The 26,625-nt window shown below is 34.1% G+C and overlaps 1 protein-coding gene across 2 annotated transcripts in view; it reads left to right on the top strand.

Moving 5' to 3' along the window:
* PPFIA2 (PTPRF interacting protein alpha 2) overlaps positions 1–26,625 on the top strand; it is a 465,700-nt gene that overhangs the window by 270,037 nt on the left and 169,038 nt on the right. For both annotated transcript variants that reach the window (XM_055341560.1, XM_055341561.1), the window contains exons 3-5: positions 5,894–5,995; positions 16,961–17,125; positions 23,037–23,111. In XM_055341560.1, the coding sequence (XP_055197535.1) occupies positions 5,894–5,995; positions 16,961–17,125; positions 23,037–23,111 (342 nt within the window). The remainder of the gene's footprint in view (positions 1–5,893; positions 5,996–16,960; positions 17,126–23,036; positions 23,112–26,625) is intronic.

Genomic DNA, 26,625 nt, shown 5'->3' with positions numbered 1-26,625 from the left:
CTAACATTTATCTTTGCTGTCTCAGCTTCTGAAAATACTCTGTGTTCCACATTGTGTTCTCTCTTTCTTACCTTTTTCACTCAAAATTATACTTTTGAAGTCTTTCCATGTTGCTATAAGAAGATCTAGCCTATTTGTTCTGCCCTTTGCGCAACATTCTATTATGTGCATGTGCTATATTTAATTCCCCCATTTTCTATAGATGGAAACCCAGGTTGTTCCCAATTCTTGGCCACAACCCCAACTTTCCTCACAATCTCTGATATTCTGATGCCTATAGTACAGTTCCAAAGGCATATATTTTTCCAAATATGCCTTTTTGCCAAGGGCAAAATATATAGCATACATCATTTCCTAAATTCATTTGGCTATAGATTTTTTTTCTGAGAATCTTATAGAGATACAGTTCTATAGACTGTAGTTTGGGAAACTAGAGAAATAACATAGATTAAATATGTATTTTTTGACACTGAATAAGACAATATAACCAATGAACAAATGATAAATCTAAGTACATGAATCATTGGGAACAATAGTACCACTTTATATACATGCAACAAAACATAATAGACAATAATGCCATTGCTATGTAGAATATGGCACAGGATAATATTTTAGATGCAGACAAAAATAACTGCTACAAAGTAAAAAGGATATCAGACATACTGTATGTGGAGCAAATTCTAAAAATCTCACTCAAAAAAAGAAATAACTACCCAATTATACCTTTTATATATTGTTTTGGTATTCAAATTTAAAAGCTTAGGGAAAATGAACTATCATTTATTGTTATAACAAAGATTCATTGCATATAATTTGTCAGGAACTATGCTAAATCCTAAGGATATAAAAATAAACAAGAAACAACCTTGCATTAAAGGATCATACTGCTACTTGGAGGAGATGAAAACATAATTCAATTATTTTAAAAACAATTCAGTAAATGCATTAATAGATTTTGGACAAGGTACTATAGAACATTAATAATGCTAACTGGTAATAATATAAATTAGGGGGTGTCTGAATGGCTCAGTCGGTTAAATATCCGATTCTTGATCTCAGCTCAGATCATGATCTCGGGGTCATGAGATCAAGCCCGTTGTCAGGCTCTGGCTCTGCACATCGTCTGCTTAAGATTCTCTCTCTCTCCTTCTCTCTCTGCCCCTCCTCCTGCTCACTCTATCTCTCTCTAGATAAATAAGTAAAACTTTTAAAAATAAATAAGTAAATTTAGTTAGGCAGAGAGAATGTGGAAGGAATAAGGGATAGTATGTGAATGAAAGAAATAGAAGAGAGATGAGGAAATGGAAAGATGGCAATTGAAACAGGAAAGGAAAATCTGTGGTAGTTGCAAAAGACATCTTCTGAGAAGGAAGCTTTACAGGGTCAGAGTCACCTGTAAATTAGCAATGTCTCTAAGTGGGTAGACTAAAAAGTTAAATGTGTCACTTTAGTGATGGGTTTTGAGGGACGAAAATCCCTAATGTGCCTCTAATGTGATTTCTGAAAGATCTATGAGATCAAGTGTAGCAACTATGTTATCTTTAGATCTTCAACACCTAGCAGTGGGTCTGAAATGTCGTAGGCGCCCAATAAATGTTGTATGGATGGATGGATAGAAAGGATGATACGTTTGTATCAATTGAGACTGTTAAGAAATTTGATGATTTTGCTTTTTCAGACAAAAGGAGGCAATGTAGAAATTACAGAGTTTTGAAATCAGGGTGGATTATTTTTAGCTATGTGACTGACCTTGAGCAAATTATTATCCCTGATAAGCTTCAACATCCTCATCTGAGAGATAGGGAAAAGATTAGGTAATTCACATAAAATGCCAAGCTCAGGGCAGAGCAAAGTGGCTCCTCCTCAAAAGGGTAATTGCCATTGTTTGATGAGAAATAGAGTGAATTAATTATAAAAGGGCCATGTTTTAGATAGTTTGAATTTTGAAAGTTAAAGTCTGTTATATTTGGTGTGTTTGAAAGTAAGAAGCTCTGAAAAGTTTTGTGAGCTTGAGAAAGATACAATTTTAGAGACTGAAAGAGGAACAAATTGGAAAAGGAAAGTCTGTGGTCAGAAGGGAAAAACAGCAAATTGTCACCACCTGTACCATTGACTGACTACCTAACATTGGGCAAATCTCTTACCTCCTCTAGGCCTCAGTAAGATTTTTTTTAAAGACTTTATATTCTTAGAGCAGTTTTAGGTTTCTAGCAAAATTGAGGAGAAGGTACAGAGATTGCCCATATGCCCTCCGCCTCCCCATATGCACAGCCTCCCCATTTATCAACACCCCCCATCAAAGTGATGCATCCATTACAGTTGAGGAGCCTACACTGCCACCACTTTACCACCCAAAGTCGGCAGCTCGCATTACCCTTGGTGATTATTCCACTCTTGGTGTTACACGTTCTGTGGTTTTAGACAAATGCATAATGACCGTTATCCAACATTTTTCCATGCAGAGCATTTTCACTGCCCTCAAAATCCCCTGCACTCCACCTATTCATCGCTCTCCCCCAACCTAACTTGTCACTCACTGACCTCCATAGTTTGGCCTTTGTCATGTGGCTGGAATCATGCCATATACAACCTTCCAGAATAGCTTCTTTCACTTAGTAGTATGCATTTAGGTTTCCTCCATGTCTTTTCCTGTCTTGCTGGCTCGTTTCTTTTCAACATTGAATAATATTCTATTGTCTGGGTGTACCAAAGTTTATCCATTCACCTATTGAAAGTCATCTGGTTTCTTTCAGGTTTTGGCAATTATGAATAAAGCCCTTATAAAGGTCCGTGTGCATGTTTTTGTGCGGACATAGTTTTTCATTCCTTTGGGCAAATGCCAAGGAATGGAATTGCTAGATTATATGATAAGAGTATATAGTTTTATTTAGTGTTATTCTAGTATTTTGTTATAGAGTTTTATTATGATTAATGAGATAATCAATATAAATTGCCTGGCAGTGGGACACCTGGGTGGCTCAGCAGTTGGGCGTCTGCCTTCAGTTGATGGTATGATACCAGGATCACGGGATCGAGTCCCACGTCGGGCACCCTTGCATGAAGCCTGCTTCTCCCTCTGCCTGTGTCTCTGGCTCTCTCTCTCTCTCTCTCTCTCTCTCTCTCTCTCTGTCTCTCATGAATAAATAAATAAAATCTTTAAAAAAAATAAATAAATTGCCAGGCAGAATGCCTGCCATATTGTAAGGGCTGAATCAGTGTTAATTATATTTGGTGTTATTAACATCTCATAAAAGATATATAAAACTCAGGTCATTTTAACAGTAAGGATGGAGAAGTAGATACAGAAAGAGAAATAGCAAAGGAAAGTGTACAAACATTTGATGAGTGACTCTGTATGAGGTGTCTGCCTCTATGGCAGTCCCAGATACACAGAATGTACTTGTCTAATTCTTGTTGCTCTGCGGGGAAGACACACTTTGCCTTCGGCCTCCTAGTTCCCCATACTTCCTTTGGACTAATTAAGGATAACACAGGTGAATGTAAGTAATGGTTATCCAATGCTTCAGATAAGGAAAAAAAAGTACTGCTGAGTGCACTCCAAATCTGAATCCTACAAATGTGATGAATAGGTAGGATCAATCAAATGGTAGAGAGCAAAGACACTACTGGACAAGCGTTCTGGAAAACCATATTCACAGTCTAACTCACTGTGTATGGGTTGTGAACTTCATGAACTTGGACTTGAGTCTTAGTATTTCAGCTTCCTCAGCCATCAAATGGGAGTGAGACATCCCCATGGGTTATTTAGAGAGAAAGAGGAGATAAAAAATGTCAATGTAGGGCCTGAAATTTTCTAGGAAGTTAATAAATTTAAAGTTAATCTTAATAGATGGAGACACCAAAAAGCTTGCTCATATTCAGTTCCATGATAACAAATAAAAAATCCAAAGTCATCTATCACCCATAACATCATGACCAATTTCTGTCCTTGGTTTTGAATCTATGATTGTTTCAGTGCGCTTATATTCTTTGTGTTCTAAGCATTAAAGAATATTTCTTGATTGTAGAGAGTTTTGATGATAAAAATGCATAGGAGGAAGAAAAAAAAAGCACCAAAGCTCACCTCTTATTTTAATACCTGGAAATACCTCATGTTAAAATTCTGAAATATTTCCTCTGATATTTTATCTGAAATATTTCCTTTGGATATTTTATCTTTTTGTAGATAGTAAGCTAAATCTCTAGAAAGATAGGCCTAAATATAAGTTTTTAAAAACTGTTCTGTGTCAAATATAGATTTGATTTGATTTTGTCTATAATATTCATAAGTATAGGATTACTTTTAAATGCCTATATGTTAACAATATATAATACAGCATCATCATTTTCTTCTTTTCTCCAGCAAAATTCTGCTGTTTTTATAAAGTTTTGCTTTTTATGAAAATGTTTATTGTTTTCTACTTGTTGCTTATTTCCATTTTCCACTAAATAATATGCTCAGAGACTATCAACAACATTTAAACAGGCAGCAATCAGGAGGGAAAACATTTTTCTGTATAATGCCAGCCTAAATGTAACAATGAACTCTTTCATCTTCATTCTAAGCACTAAGTCTACTCTGAGGTCTTTGAAGTACTCATTTGGGCTAAAGCCACTGAGAAAGAAACTCAGCAAAATAAGTGGTTTGAAGCAAACAAAAATATAAACCCTAAACCTTTCCCAGCTTTGCATAATCATCATATTGATTTACTTTTGACTATATTTGCCTTTATAGAGTTTAGGTTAACCAAAACTGTCTCACTGATTTTCATTTTATTTTTGATCTTCTGACAGTACTTTCTCAGCATGGAGCTGTTTTCCCAAATATTTAAATATTTGACAAGCATCAGTTTTACTACTGAAAATCACTTTAAATGATTTAAAGATAATCATAATGATAACAAAGACCTCTTTACTATTTTTCAAAATTATTTTAAAATGGTATTTTCTTATAAATTGGAGTAGCCGAATAATTAAGTAAGTTTCTTGATTTTCTTTTATGTAATCTTTACTGTGTCTAAACTCTGCTTCATGGTAAAAATACCGAGATCACACAATTTCTGATCCTATTTTGAGGAGCTATTGAAGAGTCCTCCAAATTGTCATTTGTCACACAGAGAGAAGATTACTCCAGAACCATCAATATTTTTTATAGCACCATGATCCATTTTCATTTACTGAAAATAAATACTATGGATGTCTTAGACATTGAGATTGTAGCAGTGAAGTCAAATAAAGTCCTAGTTCACATGGAACTTATGTTTCAGAGGGAAAGGCTGAGCAAGGCATAAATTTGCTGGATGATGTTATTAACTCTTAGATATTTATTATTTAGTAATAAATAATAAATGTAAGAGGAAGATTCTCTTCTCTCATCTTGTTAACATATAAATGAACTTCTTAATCTCTAAATAGCACATTTAGTAGGATTTTTTTGTGGTTGTTGTTAGTAGTGGTTTGGTTTGGTTTTGTGGGTTTTTTTTTTTGATGATTTAGTATGCTCAGTCTGAACATTGTTGAATAGGAATGAAAGTATAAGATTTTTGTTGTTCACAAAATTAGCCACATTTCAATAATTCTGTATTATTAGTATATTGTCAATGTTAATTTCAATGTGATGTATCTGATACATTTTGAAACATATTATATTCACTTACCTAAACAACATATTATAATAAAATGTGAATGTTGAACATCATGGTTTAGTATTTTCTGAACATTGGAATCAAATTGATTTAATAACAGAAATATATATGTAAGCCAGTCATTGAAGTTATTATTCCCATTTTTTTACATTCAAGTTTATATTTTTATTTTTTTTATTCCTGTGGAAAACATTTTATTTTAAATATCTGAAATATAGCTTCAAATATATTTATTCCTTTTTCAGGAATTTGCTGCACTGACAAAAGAATTAAACGCCTGTAGGGAGCAACTTCTAGAAAAGGAAGAAGAAATTTCTGAACTTAAAGCTGAAAGAAACAACACTAGAGTGAGTATAAAAGTGCCTCTGCTTGGAATCGATTCCATATACAGTTCAATGCCTTATCTCTTGTACACTTAGAGAAACACAAACATTTAAAAACTTGAGGAAGACCTCAGGCGTACACCAACTCATGGTCTGTTACTTAAAGTCATGGAGAATATTCTATAAAACTCAAAACAGGAAGTCCAGAGACCTAAATTACAGTCTCAGCTTCTAAATCATTATGTTGCCTTAGAAAATGTTTTTATTCCTTCTGGCCTTTGCTTCCCTTGACTTGGAAAAGAAGGACTGGATCTCAATAGTTAGTTTCAAACTCTCAAAATGTTGTATTGGAGTAGAATGCCCATATTTCAGAGGCTGGATGTGGGCAGAGGAGGAGAGGCTCGAGAGGGTATGAGTTTCCGTGATGGGGTGATGTGAGGGGTTGGCACTGGTCCTCACCTAGTTCAAACGTATAAAACCACTGAAGCAGAATTCTCCTAATTAAACAAGGCCCAGCTTTTTTATTTCAGAAGATTGAGGAGATTTCTATTTCTGATGTTCTGATTTCATGATTTTGATGGTTTACTATCTTCTGCTCTTGGAAAACCCCTGTATTCTTTCAGTCTCATGCCCTGTGATATTCAAGTCCAGAATTTGATCAAAGATCCTGTATTTTCTCATTCAGAAGAAAAAGTCCCTAAATTTCATAAAATGTATAAATCACCAGATCACCTATAACTGAGAATAGTTTCTCTCCTAAAATAATGTGGAGGAGATAACTATATATCCACTCTCACGTGGATATATATTTCCATTTCAACATGAAGTGGGTGAAAAGTAATTTCAGTGTATTGTGCAGATTAATGCTAAAAAGTGAGAAAGTGAGGTATAATTAATAGTGTATTCATTTTATGCTTGATCTTGGAGAGTAATAAAAAAACAATAGCTCCAAAAACAGTGAGCTTATGTACCATTTGTATGCATAATGGTTTTATGATTGAAATCAATTTATCTCTTTATTCATCAGTCTTATTTTATGGTAAAGAGAATTCACACAGGGCAGCCGGGTAGCTCAGCAGTTTAGTGCCTGCCTTCAGCCCAGGGGGTGATCCTGGAGACCCGGGATTGAGTCCCACGTCGGGCTCCCTGCATGGAGCCTCCTTCTCCCTCTGCCTGTGTCTCTGCCTCTCTCTCTCTCTCTCTCTCTCTCTCTCTCTCTCTCTGTCTCTCATGAATAAATAAATAAAATCTTAAAAAAAGAGAGAGAGAATTCACACAGTATACACACAAGGAATTGGTTTTCATTGAGGCTTTGATGAGCCAGTCATATGGACTGCCTCAAATAGAACATAACAAGGACAGTTTAGATCATGTTATCAGGTGTCAGATGAATTTTTTTTTCTATTTCTTTCTCACTTTGATATTTTCCCACCCTTGATTTTTTAACTTACACGTTTTTCATGCAAATTTAAAGTTTATTTCTGCCATGAGATTTATTCTGCTCCATTTCACTATATTTTCCATTTTAAAGCTTTAGGCTACATTCCCTGATGTAGCACAGTACAGCCAAATGTAAAAGTAGGATCAGGAAGCTGAACATGGAAGGAAATGTAAACTTCTTGGTAGACTTTCAACTAATTCTCATGTTTAAAATGCAGCAGAAACTCTAACCGTGATTTCTCCTTTATACAACTTTTTAAAATTTTTTCTATAGCCCTTTACTCCTTTCTAATGCCCTATGAGGGACATGTTATAATTATTCCCATTTTACAGATGAGGTAACTGCTCAGAAAAAGGAAGATAACTTGCTTGAAGTTACATAGTAAATAATTAGAAGAGAAAAGGGATTTGAAAGCTAAGGCAGTCTAAGTCCAGAGCTTGTGTGTGCTCTTAGCCATGAGACCATTAGCACAATTACTCAAATTAGATCCATGGAGGGGTACCTGGGTAGCCCAATCACTTAAGTGTCCAACTCTTGATTTTGGCTGAGCTCATGATCTCAGGGTCATGGGATTGAGCCCCACATTAGGGACCCCACTCAGTGTCTGCTTGAGGTTCTCTCTCTCCCTCTGCCCCCCCACCTCATTTGTATGTGTTCTCTCTCAAATAAATAAATAAATCTTAAAAAAAAAAAGTTAGATCCATGGAAAACTCCAAGATTTACAACAGTTCAGGGAAGACTTTACCCTAAAAGTAAACCATTGCAGTATGGAGTGCATCATTCCTTCCTGACCATGACTAATTTCAGAGAACTAGGAGATTTGGCAGCAGCATCCAACAATCTTCATCATATTATACTCCACAGGACCCAGAAGTACCTGTGACTGTTGCACCTGCAGACAATCCTTGGGGGGTTAGAAGCAGTGAGGCAAGCTGTACTTGCAATACCTCTTCAGGGTCAAAGTGAGAAAGATACAGATATTAAGTTCCATTAGGGTAATGGAAAGTGAAGCCATTGATTTTAAACATAACTTTAAACATGAATAGGGCAGCCCAGGTGGTTCAGCAGTTTGGTGCCACCTTTGGTCCAGGGTGTGGTCCTGGAGACCCGGGATCGAGTCCCGTGTCGGGTTCCCTGCCTGGAATGGAGCCTGCTTCTCCCTCTGCCTTTGTCTGTGCCTCTCTCTCTCTCTCTCTCTCTCTCTCTCTCTCTTTCTCTCTGTGTGTGTCTCTCATGAATAAATAAATAAAATTTTAAAAAACAATAATAAAAAACATGAATAATAGGTACTTTGAAAACATGAATAAGAGCGGAAAACATTTTTCCACCCTTCTTAAAGTAGTTCTGTGGAGGATTTTTGTTGTTGATTAGGGAAAAATAGGGAAATAGATTTATGAGTACATCTTTGTACAAATTTTCAATTATACAATAACTTCCTAAATTTCATAATCACCTGTCACCCTCTCCATCACACAAAAAAATATCTAGGGCTAAAAATCAGACATACGTTCTCTCCTATCCCATAGTGCCCTCTTAACTTTGCTAAATATAATACTTTTATAGATTTATATAATAGTTTCTCCTTCTCCATGTTCTGGGTTTTTTTCTTGCTATAAACACCTACTTATTAGCCATAGAGAAAGAGCAACAAGGTAGTATTTCCTTCTCACACCTAAAGAAAATTTGATTGGTGTTATATTGTGAGGAAGTTCAAAGTAGAAGTGAGTGTCTTAATCTCCAGGTTTCTTAAACCTGTGACTTTCCATGTTGATGAGCTAACATATGCTCATGAGTTGAGATAAATACAAGACAGTCCACAAAGAGAACATAAGAGGTTAAAGTATTTGTGATAATTTTGAGCATCATCAAAAACAATAGATGAGACAGGACTCTACTGAATAATATTTGAATGAATTATATCTTCTCCAAATAAAATATAGAAGTTTCAGAAAGAGTTCAATGAATGCAGTTTATCTATCAGTTAATAATGATAAAACGATAATAGCTAACATTAATTTACATGTGAAATGTTTCTCTTAATGTTTTATATGTTTAACCCACTTTATCCTTACAGCAATCACATTATCCCCATTTAACTGATGGGAAAACTAGCATATAAATAGTTTGTCTCAGGCCATGCAGCTTATAAGTGACATTCCTAGGAATCTACTCCTCAGCCTAACCACGGGCCATGTATTTAAGATCATATGCTTAAAGTCACTTGCAAATCGTAAGTGATACAAAGGATTGTGTATAGGGAAGAGCAGAGTTTCTTTATTATTTTGTAGTTCAATTCTAATGTTCAGTAATTGATTTTATATCATTGTGTGCAAAGTATTTTGAGGTATTTATTTTGATGTCAGAGCTGAAAGTTGTGGTCATTTATCATTTTGCCACTATAGTAACATGGGATCCCTAGCTCAAAAATATGAATGAATGAGAGAAATGAAAATATCACTAAATTCAGCTGCCTCAAATAATTAAATTGAGGACATCCAAATAAAATCATAATAAAATAATAATGATATTATTAATGATTTTTAAAAGATTTTATTTATTTATTCATGAGAGACACCGAGAGAGAGGCAGAGACACAGGCAGAGGGAAAAACAAGCTCCATGCAGGGATCCCAATGCAGGACTCGATCCTGGATCTTCAGGATCAGGCCTTGGGCTGAAGGTGGCACTAAACCCCTGAGCTACCCAGGCTGCCCTATTATTAATGATTGTACAAAAATAGAAATTTCAAAAATATTCAAAAGCTTTATTGTTTAATATTTTCACACTGATAAAAGTGTAGACAAAAATGATTAAACAAAATTTTTTATTTCTAAAACTTCTCTCACGATACTTAGGCAAATTTGTGTATAGAAAATAATTTATTCCTTCCATTTTTTCAGCATACTCAAATCATCTGTTAAACCTTACCATGTTTTGGCCAAATTAATTAATGAAGAGGAGAAAGGAAACCAGAATATTAAACTAGTTCTTGTTTCTTAATATAAGAGTGGAGAATTTTTATTGTTTTGGAACTGTTTTAACTATTTTTGTGGCTATAGATCTCAAAGAATGCTTTATATTATTGGTAGTATTTTAGAAAGTAGCTATTGTGTCACTTTGAAGAAGTTATAAGGCGCTCCTGGGTGGCTTAGTTGGTTAAGCATCTGACCTTTGATTCTGAGTCATGATATCCACGAAGAGCCCCACAGTGAGCCCGGCATCAGACTCTGCAGTCACTGTGGAGTCGGCTTGAGATTCTCTGTCACTCTCTCTCTCTACCCATTCCCCCTGCTCACACTGTGTCCCTCTCTAAATATATAAATAAAATCTTTAAAGGAAAGAAAAAAAAAGTTAGACTTCAAGAGCCAGTCTTAATATCAATTTTAAATAATAAAGCTATAATTTCCCCTTAGAGGCCATCAACTAAAAGACTTAATGGCCCTTAATTTAAGCTAAAGACTTAATTTGAAGCATTCTTTATCATGCCTTTACTTATGTTTTCAGCCAAGAAATTATATGGACGTTTAAATATAATCAAACACTTGTCATTACTAAAGGGAAGCTTCCCATTCTTGACAAACCTCTGTCTACACTAGTTAATAACATCCCTCAAACATATTTCCTCAGTGAGTGGAAAGCACAGTTCAATTGAGAAAGAAAGACCCTTGCAGCTGAAGGCAGGTGAAGATAAATATGCAAGTATGTTTAGATGCAAGTGTACGTGTATCTGAAAGTGCTCTGAGAGGGTATGATAAAGAGAAGGGGGCCTAAGGACACATGCCCTCCTAACAGTTATTGCAACCTGGGATTCAAACATTTACATAGGACCATAGGGGATTGTAAACAGCATTTGAGAGTATGGCTCTGATGTGTGGCCATATTACAGCAGCCGAATTTGTGTACAGACCAGAATATGTGTCTGCTTGAATGCCATTTGTGATTGAAAATAATTGCACATGGGTTATGTTGAATTCAAATTTAAATATAAGTTGTATAATTTTCAAAATTTAGTTCAAAAATTTCCAATGATGCAATATGTACATATGAATATATGATACATTTATATATATATATGTGAATATATGTACACATACATATATATAGGCTGTGGTCACTTAAAATGAATTCTAACATAGGATTATTAGTGGCCATTTTATGTAGTCCCTGCAATCCTTTGAGTACACCAAAGAGAGTGCCTTCTGCAAGACTTAGTAAATATTAGACAAAAGTGCAGCTCCTGGCAAAGGTGTAAAATTAGTAGATTGTCAGCGTTATCTTCGTGAGTTCCTCTTTATTTTTCATTTATTTTAATTTATAAGCTTAGAAGCCAGAGATAGATGCTAGATCTGAATAATTTGGCCACATTCTCTAGGTTAGATAACTTACATTTATCTTACTTCGATTTGACAAGTGAGTATTAAGCATATATTCTATTGAATATTTTCCTAAGTACTGAGGCGTATTCAGGATAAGTTAAATTGTTGAGCCCTTAAGAAGTCGGCGTTATATTATTATAAGAACACATTATTTGGTTGTTATTATTTTACATATATGTTTTATATTATATACACATTTAATATATATTATCCTAATTGCATAAAACAGAACAGCTTAACTGTTTTAATCAAGAAGTCATTAATTAAGGAATAGAAGAAATCTCCAAACCTAGCTTCCAGTCACAATGGCTAGGACCATACTTCTTAGCCTTGTGAGTTTTCCTTAGATTCACAGTTCCAGAAATGTGCAGTCTCTGCTACTACCTGTGACAAGGAAATGGATCCCATGTCTTGCACGTTTCCTCACTTGGCTCCCTTTACAATCTGTCTAGTGTGAGTGGCTCTGGTTGGCTGACTCTTAAGTCACATGTCTGCCACCTAGTGGTGAACCATGCCCGAGAAATTTTGTTTGTTTCCAATATAGAGAAGATGACATCCAGTATGCAGCTTGGAGCTGGAGACGGAGCTACAAAGATGGAGCATATGTTCAAAAGATTTTGGATAACCACAAATACCAAGTCTCCACTGCAACCTAAATTTTATTATACTCTTTTCTTTAAAAAAAAAAAAAAGATTTTATTTATTTATTTATTTATTATTTATTTAGGAAAGAGAGAGAGCACAAGTAAGGTGAGGGGCTGAGGTAGAGGCTGACTCCCCACTGAGCAGGGAGCCCGATGTGGGCCTCAATCCCCGAACTCCAGGGTCATGACCTGAGCTGAAGGCAGACACTTAACCAACTGAGCCACCCAAGCAACCCTATACACTCTTTTCATTTTAAAATTCTAAACAGCAGCAATTCTAACATGTATCTACCCAACAATACAACTATACTTCTTACACAAAAACAAAATCACCTTTTCTCAAAAAAGAAGGTGAATGTATCCAGTTACATGACCAGGGTTCTTCCATATGTAGATTCTTACTCTTATTAAATCTCAATCATCTCTTAGTATTCTGTAAGCCATGGACTACTTTAAATGTTGATTAGAATCAAACGCCCAGGGATCCCTGGGTGGCTCAGCGGTTTAGCGCCTGCCTTTGGCCGGGGGCGCGATCCTGGAGACCCGGGATGGAATCCCACGTCGGGCTCCCGGTGCATGGAGCCTGCTTCTCCCTCTGCCTATGTCTCTGCCTGTCTCTCTCTCTCTCTCTCTCTCTCTGTATGACTATCGTAAATTAAAAAATAATAATAAAATAAAAAAATTAAAAAAAAGAATCAAACACCCATTAAAAATAAAGATCCTCTCTTCTCCAAGTGGTCAGAAAGTCTGACTGGTGATTATAAATTCCAATTCTGACCCTTGATTCCTGGACTTTTGTATCTGGACCACAATATGTGTTCATTCATCACTAACTCTAAGTGTATGCTAATTTCAGGAAGATAGCATTTCAACCTAGCAATGTGTTATCTCCAAGCAAGAATTAAGATACACTTTTCCGTGGATCACTTAACCATTCCATAGGCTCACCTGCTTCTTACTGATGTGATAGCATGGTGAAAGCAGGGCTGGGAACATCCGTCAATTGCATTACTCTTTTCACTGTAAAATGTGTTTTTGTTTTTTGGGTGGGTTTTTTTGTTCTTGTTTTGTTTGGGTTTATTTATTTATTTATTTATTTATTTATTTATTTATTTATTTATTTTTATTTGGTCAGGAGTAGTGTTGTACATGATAATAAGACAGACTATAAGCAAAAATCTGATAAGATGGTATTGTTAGTAGAAGCAGAGCCATTAGAGAAGGCAAATCCATATCCATAAAAAAAGCATTTACTACATTAAGAAAAGACAGCAACACCCCCCCCCCCCCTTGATGGAAGGGATTTGATATAATCTACTCTCCTCACAGTGACTGACTGGTCTCTAGGTGTACTGTATCAGGAAAGAAGTTCAAGATTGATGACTGCAGCTAGTTGCTTGGCCATTCATCAGCCTTAATGGTGAGAAGCCCATTTTGCAAGATCAATAAATAACTTCCATCCCTGAAGCCCTGGTCACTTTTTTGTGCCCATTGAACAAATATTGTGGGGCCAGAGAAAAAAAGTTGATATCAAAAAGGTGAATCATTTTTTGTCTGTGAGATTATCAAAAACCTCTGCAACAGTGGGTCTCAAAGAGTCCCACTTCAGAGGCAGCATCCAAGAAAATTCGGTATTCTCTTTTCCTCAGTACTGTTGACAGGCTAAATGGTTGCAGATGCTTTTTAAAAAGGTCTTCTGATTACCTATTGCTTCCTAGCAAACCACCCCCAAATTTAATGTCACAAATGACATTTTGCTGTACTCACAGATTCTGTGGGTCAGAGATTCAAAAAGGGCATAACATTTGGGCTCCCAGCTCTGACGACTTGATGGCTAGTGACACTGATGTGCTTGCTGGTCAATGATTTTTTTTTTTTTTTAACCAAAAAAAAAAATTTCAAAAGTAGTAATCTATCTAGTGTTTGGAATTTCTATGGTGTAAATACTCCCATTGTAGCTGATTTCACGCTCCCATCATGATGTCACTAAATGCAGAGCTGGGAAATGACGCACAGTTGGGAACCAGTTTATATTATTTCTACTATTCAAATACAATAGAAGTAAACAGCCCAAGGAACATAGGATATTTAGGAATTTTATTATAAACTTGGAATTTAGTAAAAATAATTAGGAAGCAGTACATTTTAAGTATTATCTTTTAAAAATATTTTTATATAACTTCAGCTTTAAAGAAAACTGTTTTAGTCCGTGACTCACAAAAATCCTGAACATGAACCATCCACTCTTAACAAGTTTGTATGAGCCAGCTTTAGCATACCATTCGCAGGGGGTAACTCGAATATCTGGACTCTGAAAGGTCTACTTGGGAGCAGTCTGTTTCACATAAATTATAAGGCTTTGTATGAACTTAACCCTGTTTGTCTGTTGTTGGTCTTTCTTTGACAAACTTTGCTCTAAGCATATGACTCTGCTTCTGGTTCCTCAATATGCCAACCCTTTGCCTTTGCTGTACCCTCTGCCCAGAGTCCTTCATCTGGCTCCTCATTTGGCCAGCTTTTTCTCATTCTTTAAGTCTCATTTTAATTATCACGCTCTCAATGAAACATGTGCTTACTGGCTCTGTGCAGAGTAGGTCTCTCCTCTTTTCACCTCCCGTAACTCTTTATTTCAGGGTTAAGTTCACACAGAATCCCATTACCTATCTACCTATCTGAAACAGCTTGAATTTAACTAATGCATGTGCATATCTGTAGAATTCAAGACAGTAGAACACCAGGAATATAATCAGAAATTGATAAGAGGAAGGTTCTCTGAAAATACTGTGTCATCTTCATACTGAAGAACTATTAGTATCGTTTTCACCCTTAAATATGATCCCTACCTACTGATCTATATACATGTAGGATTTCAGATATTTGTGTCCTTTTGTGCCAACGCATGGCAGTTTTCTAATACTTTGAACCGTAACTGGTGACGGTGAATGGAGAGAGATTAATTTATTAAGGGCTAAGAAAGGTGATACTAATATGTAACACTGAATCTTTTATTTATTCATTTGAGAGAGAGAGAGAGAGCACACACGCAAGGGCAGGGGCAGAGGGAGAGGGAAAAGCAGACTCCTCACTGAGCAGTGAGCCCACCAGGGGACTGAGATCTTGACTTGACCTGAAGCCAGATGCTTAATGGACTATAAGCCACCCAGGCGCCCCTGTGACACTGATTCTAACAATGACATTGTGAAAACCAAAAATGTTCACTGTTTTGGAAATGTAAGCTTTAGGAAAAATGCTGCAATTTTTTTTTCTTCTTTCCATCTCAGTACCTTATATCTGCTTTTTTCTTTTTCGTTTGAGTAACTTCTGCTTTATTTTATATAGACACCATTTGTTAGCCTATGTTTTTCACTATCCTTTTGAAAATCTCTCCTACAAAACTTCCTGGTCATGTATTGTTGTTTACTGGCAAAATTTCAATAACGGAAACATTAAACCGGCAGGTTGTTTTTTTCATATATCTTTGTTTTTAGCAGCAAAACTCCCTTATTAAACAAAACAAATGTGAAGCCTCAATTCGCAAAACATTTAAAAGTAAAATTTCCTTAGGAAATGTTGGAACAGACTGAAACACTGTTCATTGGACTTTGCCCTGATCTCTGTTATGGCTTCAGAGGCTACTCTGGGTGAATGTAGGTTCAAGAGTAGATAGTTTAAAAAGCATGCCCTTTGACCTCTTCCCCAAATGATTATTGCAAATCTCAGTTGCTGCATTCCAGTTGGTTGCATATATTTTTCTATTATGTAACCTAAGAATTAATTGTGAATAAAATCATTAGTGATTTTCGCTATAATTGTTAGAGCATGTGATTATAACTATCACTATAATCACTACACAAATGTGATTATCACTATAATCGCATTCAAAGCGACATGATGATGACACTCATTTCCTTTAATGTAACAGGTTTTTTAAAAACTTAATTTATTTATTTATGAGAAACATAGAGACCAAGGCAGAGATATAGGCAGAGGGAGAAGCAGGCTCCAGGAGGGGAGGCTGATGTGGGACTCGATCCCAGGACTCTGGAACCACACCCTGAGCCAAAGGCAGATGCTCAACCGCTGAGCCACCCAGACATCCCTAATGCAACAATTATAAATGACCAAACGTAAATTAAAATGGTTTTGACTTTTAATACCTTTTTCTTAACAAAATCATCATGCATTGTGCAATGTTCTTTAATAATTATTCTATTTGTGCCTATTTTGTGTTCTATTTTACTGAATTCATGCTGAAATTATTAAATTTTCTAAAAGAATGAATAATTTACATTTCTTAAATGAGTAATTTGTTATATGATAGAAATGTGACTTACTTTAATGTAATTTATGAACCCTGATTTAGAATCAGATCTGTGCTTCTTTGCTGCTACCTGTGATAAAAATCTGAGGTTATCATTAGCTACTTTGCAAATCTGCAATCTTTTAAGGTAGAAGTCATGAGTATTAGTAACTTGTATTCATAAGGTAATTACATTTGGGATAATTACATTTTCTCTTAAACCCAATAGCTGTTACTGGAGCACTTGGAATGCCTCGTGTCACGACATGAAAGGTCACTCAGAATGACAGTGGTAAAACGGCAAGCCCAGTCCCCCTCGGGGGTATCCAGTGAAGTTGAGGTTCTCAAGGCACTGAAATCTTTGTTTGAGCACCACAAGGCCTTGGATGAAAAGGTATAGTATTGATAAAGGATTTTTCAATCTTATGTGTCAATTATACCTCAGTCAAGCTGAAACGTAAAAATAAAATAAAATAAATTTTATCTACTGATTTAAAAAAGTTCTAGTATTGACAAAGGGTTTCAGGCTTAACTGTGCTTTTGTCATCAGCATCAAGCTCCTTGTCTTCATCCAATGACTCAGCTGATTCCTGATGTAAATCAGTACAGAGAAACACATTCGAATTCTAGGAATATCATTTTTTAAATGCAACTGGATTATTGTGTGTATGTTGGTAATACTCATAACCATGTTTTTTATTGCCACTGAATCTATGGCTTATCAAGTTATGCTTTTATTATGGTGCTTTATGGTCCCAGTCCAGATGGCCATTTGAAATTTAATGTTGTCATTCAGTCTCCCGCTCTCTTCCTCTCTCTTTCTGTACTCCCAGCCCCTCTGTGAAATGCATGCCTAGGTGCCAACACAGGACCACTAACTGACAATTTAACGTATCTTAGGTATACATTGGATGTACTCTAACCTTTGGAGATTTATATTAGAAGCATACATTTTTTTTTAGATCTCTAATATCTTAGCTGTGAATATACATTTTGAAGAGTCTCCACATAGAACAGCATAAGTATTAGTGGAAAACCTGCCGTGGGTCTTTTTAAAAGTAGCGGTAAGCTTCTCTTAGCTGTAACTCAAATAACTTCTACTGACATAAATAAGCCAATATGATGATAAATCCTCTCGAGATTAGTAAGGCTTATGACATGATTTTAATTTTGTGAAATGTTAAAGAATTAACTTTTTAAAAATTAATAAAACTTTAAGATTTTGTAGAGCGGGAATTGGGGCACTTTATTAGAAATACCTGACAAGTTCTGAGTATTAAACTCCAAATGAGGGCTTAGTACTCAGTTATATCTAGGTTTTGAGCATGCAGACACTTGCACTCTAGTTAATATTTATGTACATATATACTTTTATCATTGGTCTTTCAGATGTTCTTAAAGCAGGGGATTATGGGAAGTATGTGCAAAAGGATAGCTATAATTCTATATTCCAGATTATTGAGTAGAAATTGTAGCTTATTTTTCCATTTTAGCTGGAAGAGGCAAGTTGTTTATGAATAATTTTGAATAAAACAGAAATTGATATCATATAAAGATCCTTGATAAATATAACATCAAATCAATATATTTAACACTTAGCTTCATATTCCCTTTCTTATTACAAAAGTACATTGCTAAGAATTTGGAAGACTTTATATTTATGGAATATCTGTTATCTGTAGAACAGTTACTTGGCCACACAAAAATAGATGATATTCTCCTTACAACCAAGGAGTTCAAAGTTAGTGCTAGAGATTCATATGTTAATAACAGGTAGTGTTAAGAAACAATATGTACAATGCAATATGGAATAGCAGAAAAGGTTGTGACTAAGTCCGCTTGAGAGAGTGATGAAAAATTCAAGAATGTCTTCATAGAGGGAATGACATTTGGTCTGAATATTAAAGAATGTGTAGGAGTTTTTAAAGCATACTCGTAAAGATAACTCTGAGCACCAAGATCAATATGTAAAGAAAAAAGGTAATAGTTTTAAATGGCTTGAATGAAAATACTTGAGGATGTATGATTTTAGATTTCCCTATAAACATTCCCACATCACTTGAGTGATGCTTTTATGAAAGAATGGTTGTAAGTCAATAAACAACATTCAAGACAAATAACCTGATGAATGTGAGTACATTTAAGAAGAAAATAGTTGTTGTTTAACTGAGAATCTAGAAATAATTTACTGTAGACATTGAGTGAGTTTAGCATAACTAAATGAAGCATTTTACACTCTTGACTCTAGGGTATAATCGTATTTACTAGCTCACTAGAAGTGCCATGGACATTGGTGAGTTCAGGGCAACTGATCTGATTATCAGCTAAGTAGTGCAGACAATCTAAAGAAAAAGTATTATGAGCTTGGATTCTGTAGTTGGACAGATATGGACAAGTGACTTAACTTCTCTATGCATATGTTTCCTCTTCTTTTGAATGAATAGAGTAATAGTACATACCTCAGAGAATTGTCATGAGGATTAAATGAAATCTGACATCAAAACTCCTAGCCAGTACTTAGCATATGTCAAGTGCTCATTAAATGTTAATGAATAGTACTATTAATGTGAGTAAATTTCAGCATTTGATAAAGCTTTCGAACTAAGGATAGTTATTGGAATCACTTTTGATCCACATTTTTGTTTTAAATAACATTTTATTTAGTTATTGAGGGATTAATCTGTGCCTTCATAGACAGTTTCCCTAAGAAGAGCTCACAGCCACTCAAGAGGATAGGGAAGGTGGGGGACAAATCACAACATTCGAATTTAACTACTATGGATATCATGTTATAATATATAGAGATGATTAGAATAAGATGCAGTTAACCATGTCTTGAGGACAAGACACTACCCACTTTACCACAGAGGGTAAAGTTACACATGAAGAAGTAATAAAGTGTAAAAAATTGAGCATAGATGTGGACAATCACAATGACTAGCAATCTTCATTATTAATGTCCTTATTCATATATCTACTGAAATGGAGGATCAAATTTCCACAATTAGCTAAGACCAACAGCAATTTCGACATCATTCTCCAATAGGTTTATCAATTTCATGGGCTGGAGGAAATGAGAGATATACATGTGTTTTGCAATCATTCAGATTTTATTGACTATTTTTTTTCTTTAAAAGACATATTGGATATGCCTGGGGAATATAAGCAAAAAAAAAAAAAAAGAAAAGAAAGAGAAAGAAAAAGAAAAAGAAAGAAAGAAAGAAAGAAAGAAAGAAAGAAAGAAAGAAAGAAAGAAAGAAAGTCCAGTAAATATATATGCACTCCACATATATTATATGTTTGTATGATTGGCTATCACACTGCCAAAACTGGATTTGAACTTCTGGTCTAAGGAGATTTCTTTACAATGTTTTCTATTATGGGAATGATCATTCCAAAATGAAACGACCTTACTTTTAATTTGGAATGTATGCTTCTTCCACCAGAGTTCCTCTTTATCCTGAGATGCATTTGTTATTTTTAGGGACTTATTTTGTTTGAAATCCTCAGGGATAAAATGTAAGTAGACTTGGAACAGCTTTAGGGGAAAAGATTCTTGAATTATTTTGAAGAAATATACATTATGAAGAAAACTGATGTAACAGATGAAATTAGAAATAAAAAATTCCAGGTGTACATAAAATTTTGGAACTTATACTATAGCTCTATAAATAGTGACATATATTAACTTAAAGACTGCACAGACAATAGATTAATTGAATGTGGTTAAATAGTAAAAAAATCAGAAAAGGTAGAGAGCTAAAGCTATCAATTGTGTTCTTATATTTAGGAAAAAATTAAAATTATAATTTGTCATGGCATATCAATCATATCTAGATAGCTCCACAAGACCACTAAATAATAATTATTATTTATACTAATTATAATTTATCCTCATATAAATAAAGCACTGGTATCATACAGTATTGATAATTACAGCACCAGTTTTTACATTTATAATTAGTTCAAAATATATTCAGAAATTATTTTCTTGTAAAGACAGCTTTAGGTTCATCACTTTGTGGGTAATATAATCTCAGGCTGTAGATACCACTCTAAATTTATTGAAGGGTAATTCTATTTTCAAATTGCTTTATGAGCTTAATGATTTTTACTCATCGGAGGCTCAATATCATGAGAATAAAAATACTTAACTTGTGGTAAATAGGAACCAGTTTAGAACAATTTCTATGATTAGCAGCATAGCAGAGTCAGAAAGATGTTTTAACCTACAAATAGCCTGGTTTCAACCATTTTTTATATGATTTGAATGACTCTTTTAGAAACATTCCAATGTATCAGTATATCTTAAAATAGAACACCTTTACCTCTTCACAGCAACCTAAATGTGATCTGATCAATGTTACATATGGTGAGATCGTTAAGTTAGAGTGGTTCATAGTGCTCTTCTCATCCACTAGGATTCTTAGACCTTTCTCATTCAAAACACCCATGTTTTTTAGTTGGTATTTTAGGAAGTGGGCATAAAACTTTACAACATCCCTGTTAAATATCAAGCATATCTACTAAGATTTTTTATTGATACCTGCATTCCACATATCAGCAATCCTTATTTTCAGCCTTCAGGATATTTGCTGCTTTTGCATCTATTCCAGCTGCTCCTAAAAAAGTATTCCCCAGGTCAAATCATCAAAGATTTCCTTTCAAGTAGCTCTTGTTCAGTTATTAATGAGCATTAGTTTCATGCATTTTAATGAACAATTATTTGTCTAACAGCACTGGTACCTGGCAGTCCATCTGGCATGCCTAAATATCAGAAAAGATCCTGTGTAATTATCTTTGATATCAAATATCAATTAATATGTTACTAATTTTCAGAGAATTTAAGCATAACTAAGTATAATTAATATTAAACTCCTCTTAGACAGTTATTCTTTCTTCTTCAAGATATATTTCAGCAATTAAGTACACCCAGCCACCTGAATATGTATCAGTTTTCATTGTACAGCAAAAGAATATGATTGAGATTTTTAATAAATTTTCTAATTAGATTCTAGATTAATGGGATATTAATTTTTAATTAATAATATATATTTTTGGCTTTATTGTCTGCTTACTAATTGGAAAATAATGTTATAATTCAACATTAAAATTGTTATGTAAGTTTTTAAAATACATTTTATGTATTTAACCTATATTATTTAGTAATAATTAATTTATTAAACTGTATTACTTAACCTATATATTATATTTTCAGTTAAATCTTATTTTTAAAAGGAAACTGTGATTTATTAAACTATACTGTCAATGAATTAATACAATTAGAATTTATAAAAATACAATATTATATTAAAATACATGTTAACTGTACAAATACTGTAACATTCCCATGTGAAAAAAATCATTATTAACTTATAATCAAAAAATCACCATGGATTGCATCTCAGTTTGAAGCTATGAATTTTGTTGATTCTTTTCTAAGGAGAATTAAGCTGCAGTAGACATTCATTTTAATTCAGTCAAATTTCTTCTTTTGAATTTCTTATATTTCTTACATGATAAAAAATATGTCTTTTTAAATATGTGTAATATACAACATATCTAAAGATTTGAACATATAATAACTAAATCAATTTTAGAACTTTTTTTTTAAATTTTAGAAGTTCTAAGAAAGCAAGAATTAAAAAACTACTTTGAGTTTCATTTATGTATGAAACATTTGCAAATCACAATTATTTTCAGATCATAATTACCTTCAAACAAATGTGCAGAGTTTTTGGTTTTACAAAATATATTGGCTTAACCTTTGGTATGAGGAAGCTAGTTAGGAATTCCAGAGTAAGCAATACTTTCCAATCCCTCAGTAACAATATAGACCTCTTACTAATACAAAATGTATGAGCAATGGATAACATTTTTCGGGTTCTGAGAATCCTTTACGAAGTTATTCATGCCAAATGAAGCTCATGTATTATTTTTTTTAAAAGTAGAACTTTTTTTGCCTATGTCTCATCCGTAAGTCTATTTTACAGATGAATTCATAATCTGCTTTTGAACTTGCCTCCACTTACTATGAGTGAGAATTAAGAACAAGCAGGTCTATCTCCAACCCCATTGGAAATTCTGCCTTTGGAACACTAAAATGACTTGCTTATAAGGAAATCCCTTGATATAGTGATGCTATAAGGTGACAATGTATTCATAGTATTAATGAGCACTTCGGGCTCTAAAGACTTTAATAATTTGCCAAATGTGACTGTCTCTGATAATGATGTTGATGGATTCAGCACAGTTTAACATGTATGGGATGTACATTACTGCACATATTTTGGTTTTTCTTCTAGGTAAGGGAGCGACTGAGGGTTTCTTTAGAAAGAGTCTCTGCACTGGAAGAAGAACTAGCTGCTGCTAATCAGGAGGTAACATACCAAACTTTCTCCTCTTTTGAGGTGCAATATCACTAACATTATAGCCCTTGTGTTTCACATCACTTTTATTAAAACTGTCACAAAAAATAAATGACATTCTGTATATGCCACTGAACAAGGTCTGTTGAAACTAGTTGCCAGAGTCATATTTTCTGATTTCTGGTGATTCAGATCTGTCACTAAGAGATGAAAAGAAAATTACCAAAAACTAGCAACAAAGGGGCTTAGAAAGATTGCAGTCAGAATACTTGTCCTTTCAAAAAGTACAACACAGCTTCAAAATTGGAAAACATGTCAAATATCTGGTAAACTTAGAAAATGTCACAAATGAAGTTAACTCCTTGGAGATATAAATATACTTCCCTTAAGGTTATTATTCTTATCTTCTAAAAGCATCATGCCCATGTTTAGTGGCATCATTAATCCACTTCTCTTGCTCTCATTCCTGACTAAAGTATAATAACAATCTTTATTACCAGATTTAAAGAGTTATTTTTTTCTTTAGAAAAATTTACCTTTTGGTTATTAGTACACAAATGAACTAGGGCCATTAGATCAGATATATAGAGATACATAGATAGATAAAATAATACATTAAAAAGATATAAAATACATGAAAAATAATTTGTGTAGGCCACCAAAATACCCCTATCTCTCCCTCTCTCTTTCTCTCTCTCTCTCTCTCTTTCTCTCCCATTTACTTATAAGGCTACCCTTTTCCCCAGAAATTTATTTCAGTGATATAAATATTGCTATTGCTAGTAGTAGACATACTAAAATAATCCTACAAAATCTTAGTTTTAAATAATTAAATATGTGAGAAGCTAATGCTATTAATTGTAAATACTATCAAGGCATTCTTATTAAAATAATATTTGAATTTACATTGTACACACGAATACACATTTTAAACCATGATAAAAATCTTGTCTAGTATAAATTACCTTGTTATTTAAAATAAGCTAGACCAATTAAACAAGTTTAAAGTTTCCCTTTGTTCTAGATTTAACAATTTAAACCTTAGAAAAAATGGTCTTTTAAATACAAGAAAAATGAATTCCATGTGAGCTAAATGCTAGCAGTGTTAAAAGCATAAATGGTGGCACAACAGTTTAAAAATAAATAGACAAAGATTTTTGGTGACCAGATCATCTTAGCAAACTTGATGGCTATAGATAGATAGATAGATAGATAGATAGATAGATAGATAGATAGATAGATAGATAGATAAAATAAATAAACCAAAAGGAAATAAAAGATTGATACATCTTAATCATTATAGTAGAAGTAAACTTCTCAAATAATAGATAATGACAGGAAGGACTCAGTCTTTTTTTTTTTTTAAAATAGGTTTTACCAATAAAGTAAGTATATACATTCCTGGAATGTCAAAAAGGAAAATACTAAATGCTTAATTATTTTTTGTTTTATCATTGTTAATTTTGATTCTCATGTATGTTTAAAAGTACACTTATTTTGGGTACATCCCTCAAAATATTTTATTGATAAGAGTAAAGAAACTTTGGCAACTACTACTGTAGAAGCCTTGCTTACCATGCGGTGATAAAGCTTCTATTTATCATAGACGAAGGTGTGGTGAGACCCCTTGGCAAAATTATGTACCCCGAAATAAAAAGATACTTCAAGTTCGAGTAAGGCTCTGAGAATTTGCTTCATTAATGGCAACGGAATAGTTCAATTAGATATGGAAGAACAATGGTTGAGAGAACTAAAGTGGAGGAACGACTTTTGACAATCATCTTAAATATTTTAGCCTCAAATTTTATTGTAGTCTATTGTAGGCAGCACTGTCCACTTGATTGCTTGTGGTAGATTAAATATATTTTAAGTCATGAACATTATTCTACAATTACTGCACCCCTGAATGCTTTTTGTTTTGTTTTACATCGTTTGCATAAGAAGAAACTAATTGTGTGCTCATTATTAACTCTAATGTTTTTCTTTTTGTTTTTTGATTTTTATCAAATTCCAGGTGGCTTAACCAGAATCCCTATTTAGGAAGTCACATATCCAAGGTTGAGGAAGGGGGTAGGGAAGTTCCCTTAGTTTCCTAACAATAGATTGTTTATAAATAATTAATGATCTTGAGAGAGAGTGCATGGAGAAAGGCCAACTCTTAGTTCATAATGAAACTCGCATTTCATTATAAAAATCAAAAAAAAAAAAAAGAGAAATCAGAAGACACTTGCAATTTGAATTCTTAGATAACAATTGGTACAAAAAATCTATAAACAAGGCATTGTGTATTGTTGATAAAATATATTTAGAAATCTGACAAAAACGTTTAGAAAAATTTAAACTCTTGTCAAATTTAGAAAGGGGAACTAGATAAAATTTGAATATTAGAGGGAGTAATTGAAGCAAATGCTTTAGAAAATAAAGGGCCTTTTTGATAGGAAAAAAGAACTATTTAAGAACACATTCTTAATAATCAAACAAAAATATGTAATAGACAAACACAATCAGGTACTAGAACAAAATTCTGCAGATGGCTGAATGAGCAGGGTTTGGGGAAAATTTCATTTGATGCTTCAGATTTTAATTTTAAATTAAAATGGAAATGTACTTACAAATGTCCCTTATAATTCAAACTCTGCATTCCCTGAGTTCAAATAGCAAGCTTGACAAGTGATTATACTATATTATCAGAATCTATTTGATTCACGAATTTCTGGTAGTGGTAATAACTGTTGAGATAGCAAGGAATTTATCCAAACATATTCCTGAATTATTTCAGTTCCAAAATTCAGAATGAAGAAATCAGAGAGCAGAGGTTTAGACTGCAACTGATGCCAATATATTCATACTATATATGCATGTGTAGAGTCTGAGAAGATAGTTTATTCTATCATCATTGTATTACGTTAATAGACTTTATTTTATCGTCTATATATCATTATTCTCTTTCTGTGTTTGTGTATTTCTCCCTATTTCTGTCTCTCTCTGTCTCATCTTGTCCCATTCTCACACCTTTTGGAGTTATCACCCTTTAATACCTTTCCTTTATATAAAGTCTTCCGAGGAGGCTTCATCTATTTCTCATACACCCAAGGCTACAACCATGACTTCTGTGGGAGAAAAAAATGGCAAAATCTGTAACTCAAAGTTCATGCTTTCTTCTGAGCTTCACAAAAGATTTTAAACGTTGGTTTGGCATTTCCCCACAGCTTTGCTAATGGTTGTAGAGATTGTTCTCTGCCACGGGTATCTAGCACAGGGCAAAGCGGAGAGAATGAAATCTTGCTTAGGGTTCACTAATCAAGATATGCACTTGGGTGTCTGTCATCGCCTACAGGGAGCGAGTTTTCTCATTTACACAAAGGCACCATAAGCATTGGTGGGCCTGAACTCCACCTAGTTTTTCCAGGTAGCCCCATGGATTCCCTATGACCCATTAACACAATGAAAGAAGTAACTTTATTCGAAAGAATATGAGGCAGCTCTGTGTTCAATTTGGAAAGAACTCCAAAACATTCTTTTACAA

Source organism: Nyctereutes procyonoides, unplaced genomic scaffold (genome assembly GCF_905146905.1).
Source record: "Nyctereutes procyonoides isolate TBG_1078 unplaced genomic scaffold, NYPRO_anot_genome, whole genome shotgun sequence".
In the NCBI taxonomy this organism is placed as follows: domain Eukaryota; kingdom Metazoa; phylum Chordata; class Mammalia; order Carnivora; family Canidae; genus Nyctereutes; species Nyctereutes procyonoides.
The sequence above is the reverse complement of the archived record's forward strand: the minus strand, read 5'-3'. Positions and strand labels throughout refer to the sequence as shown.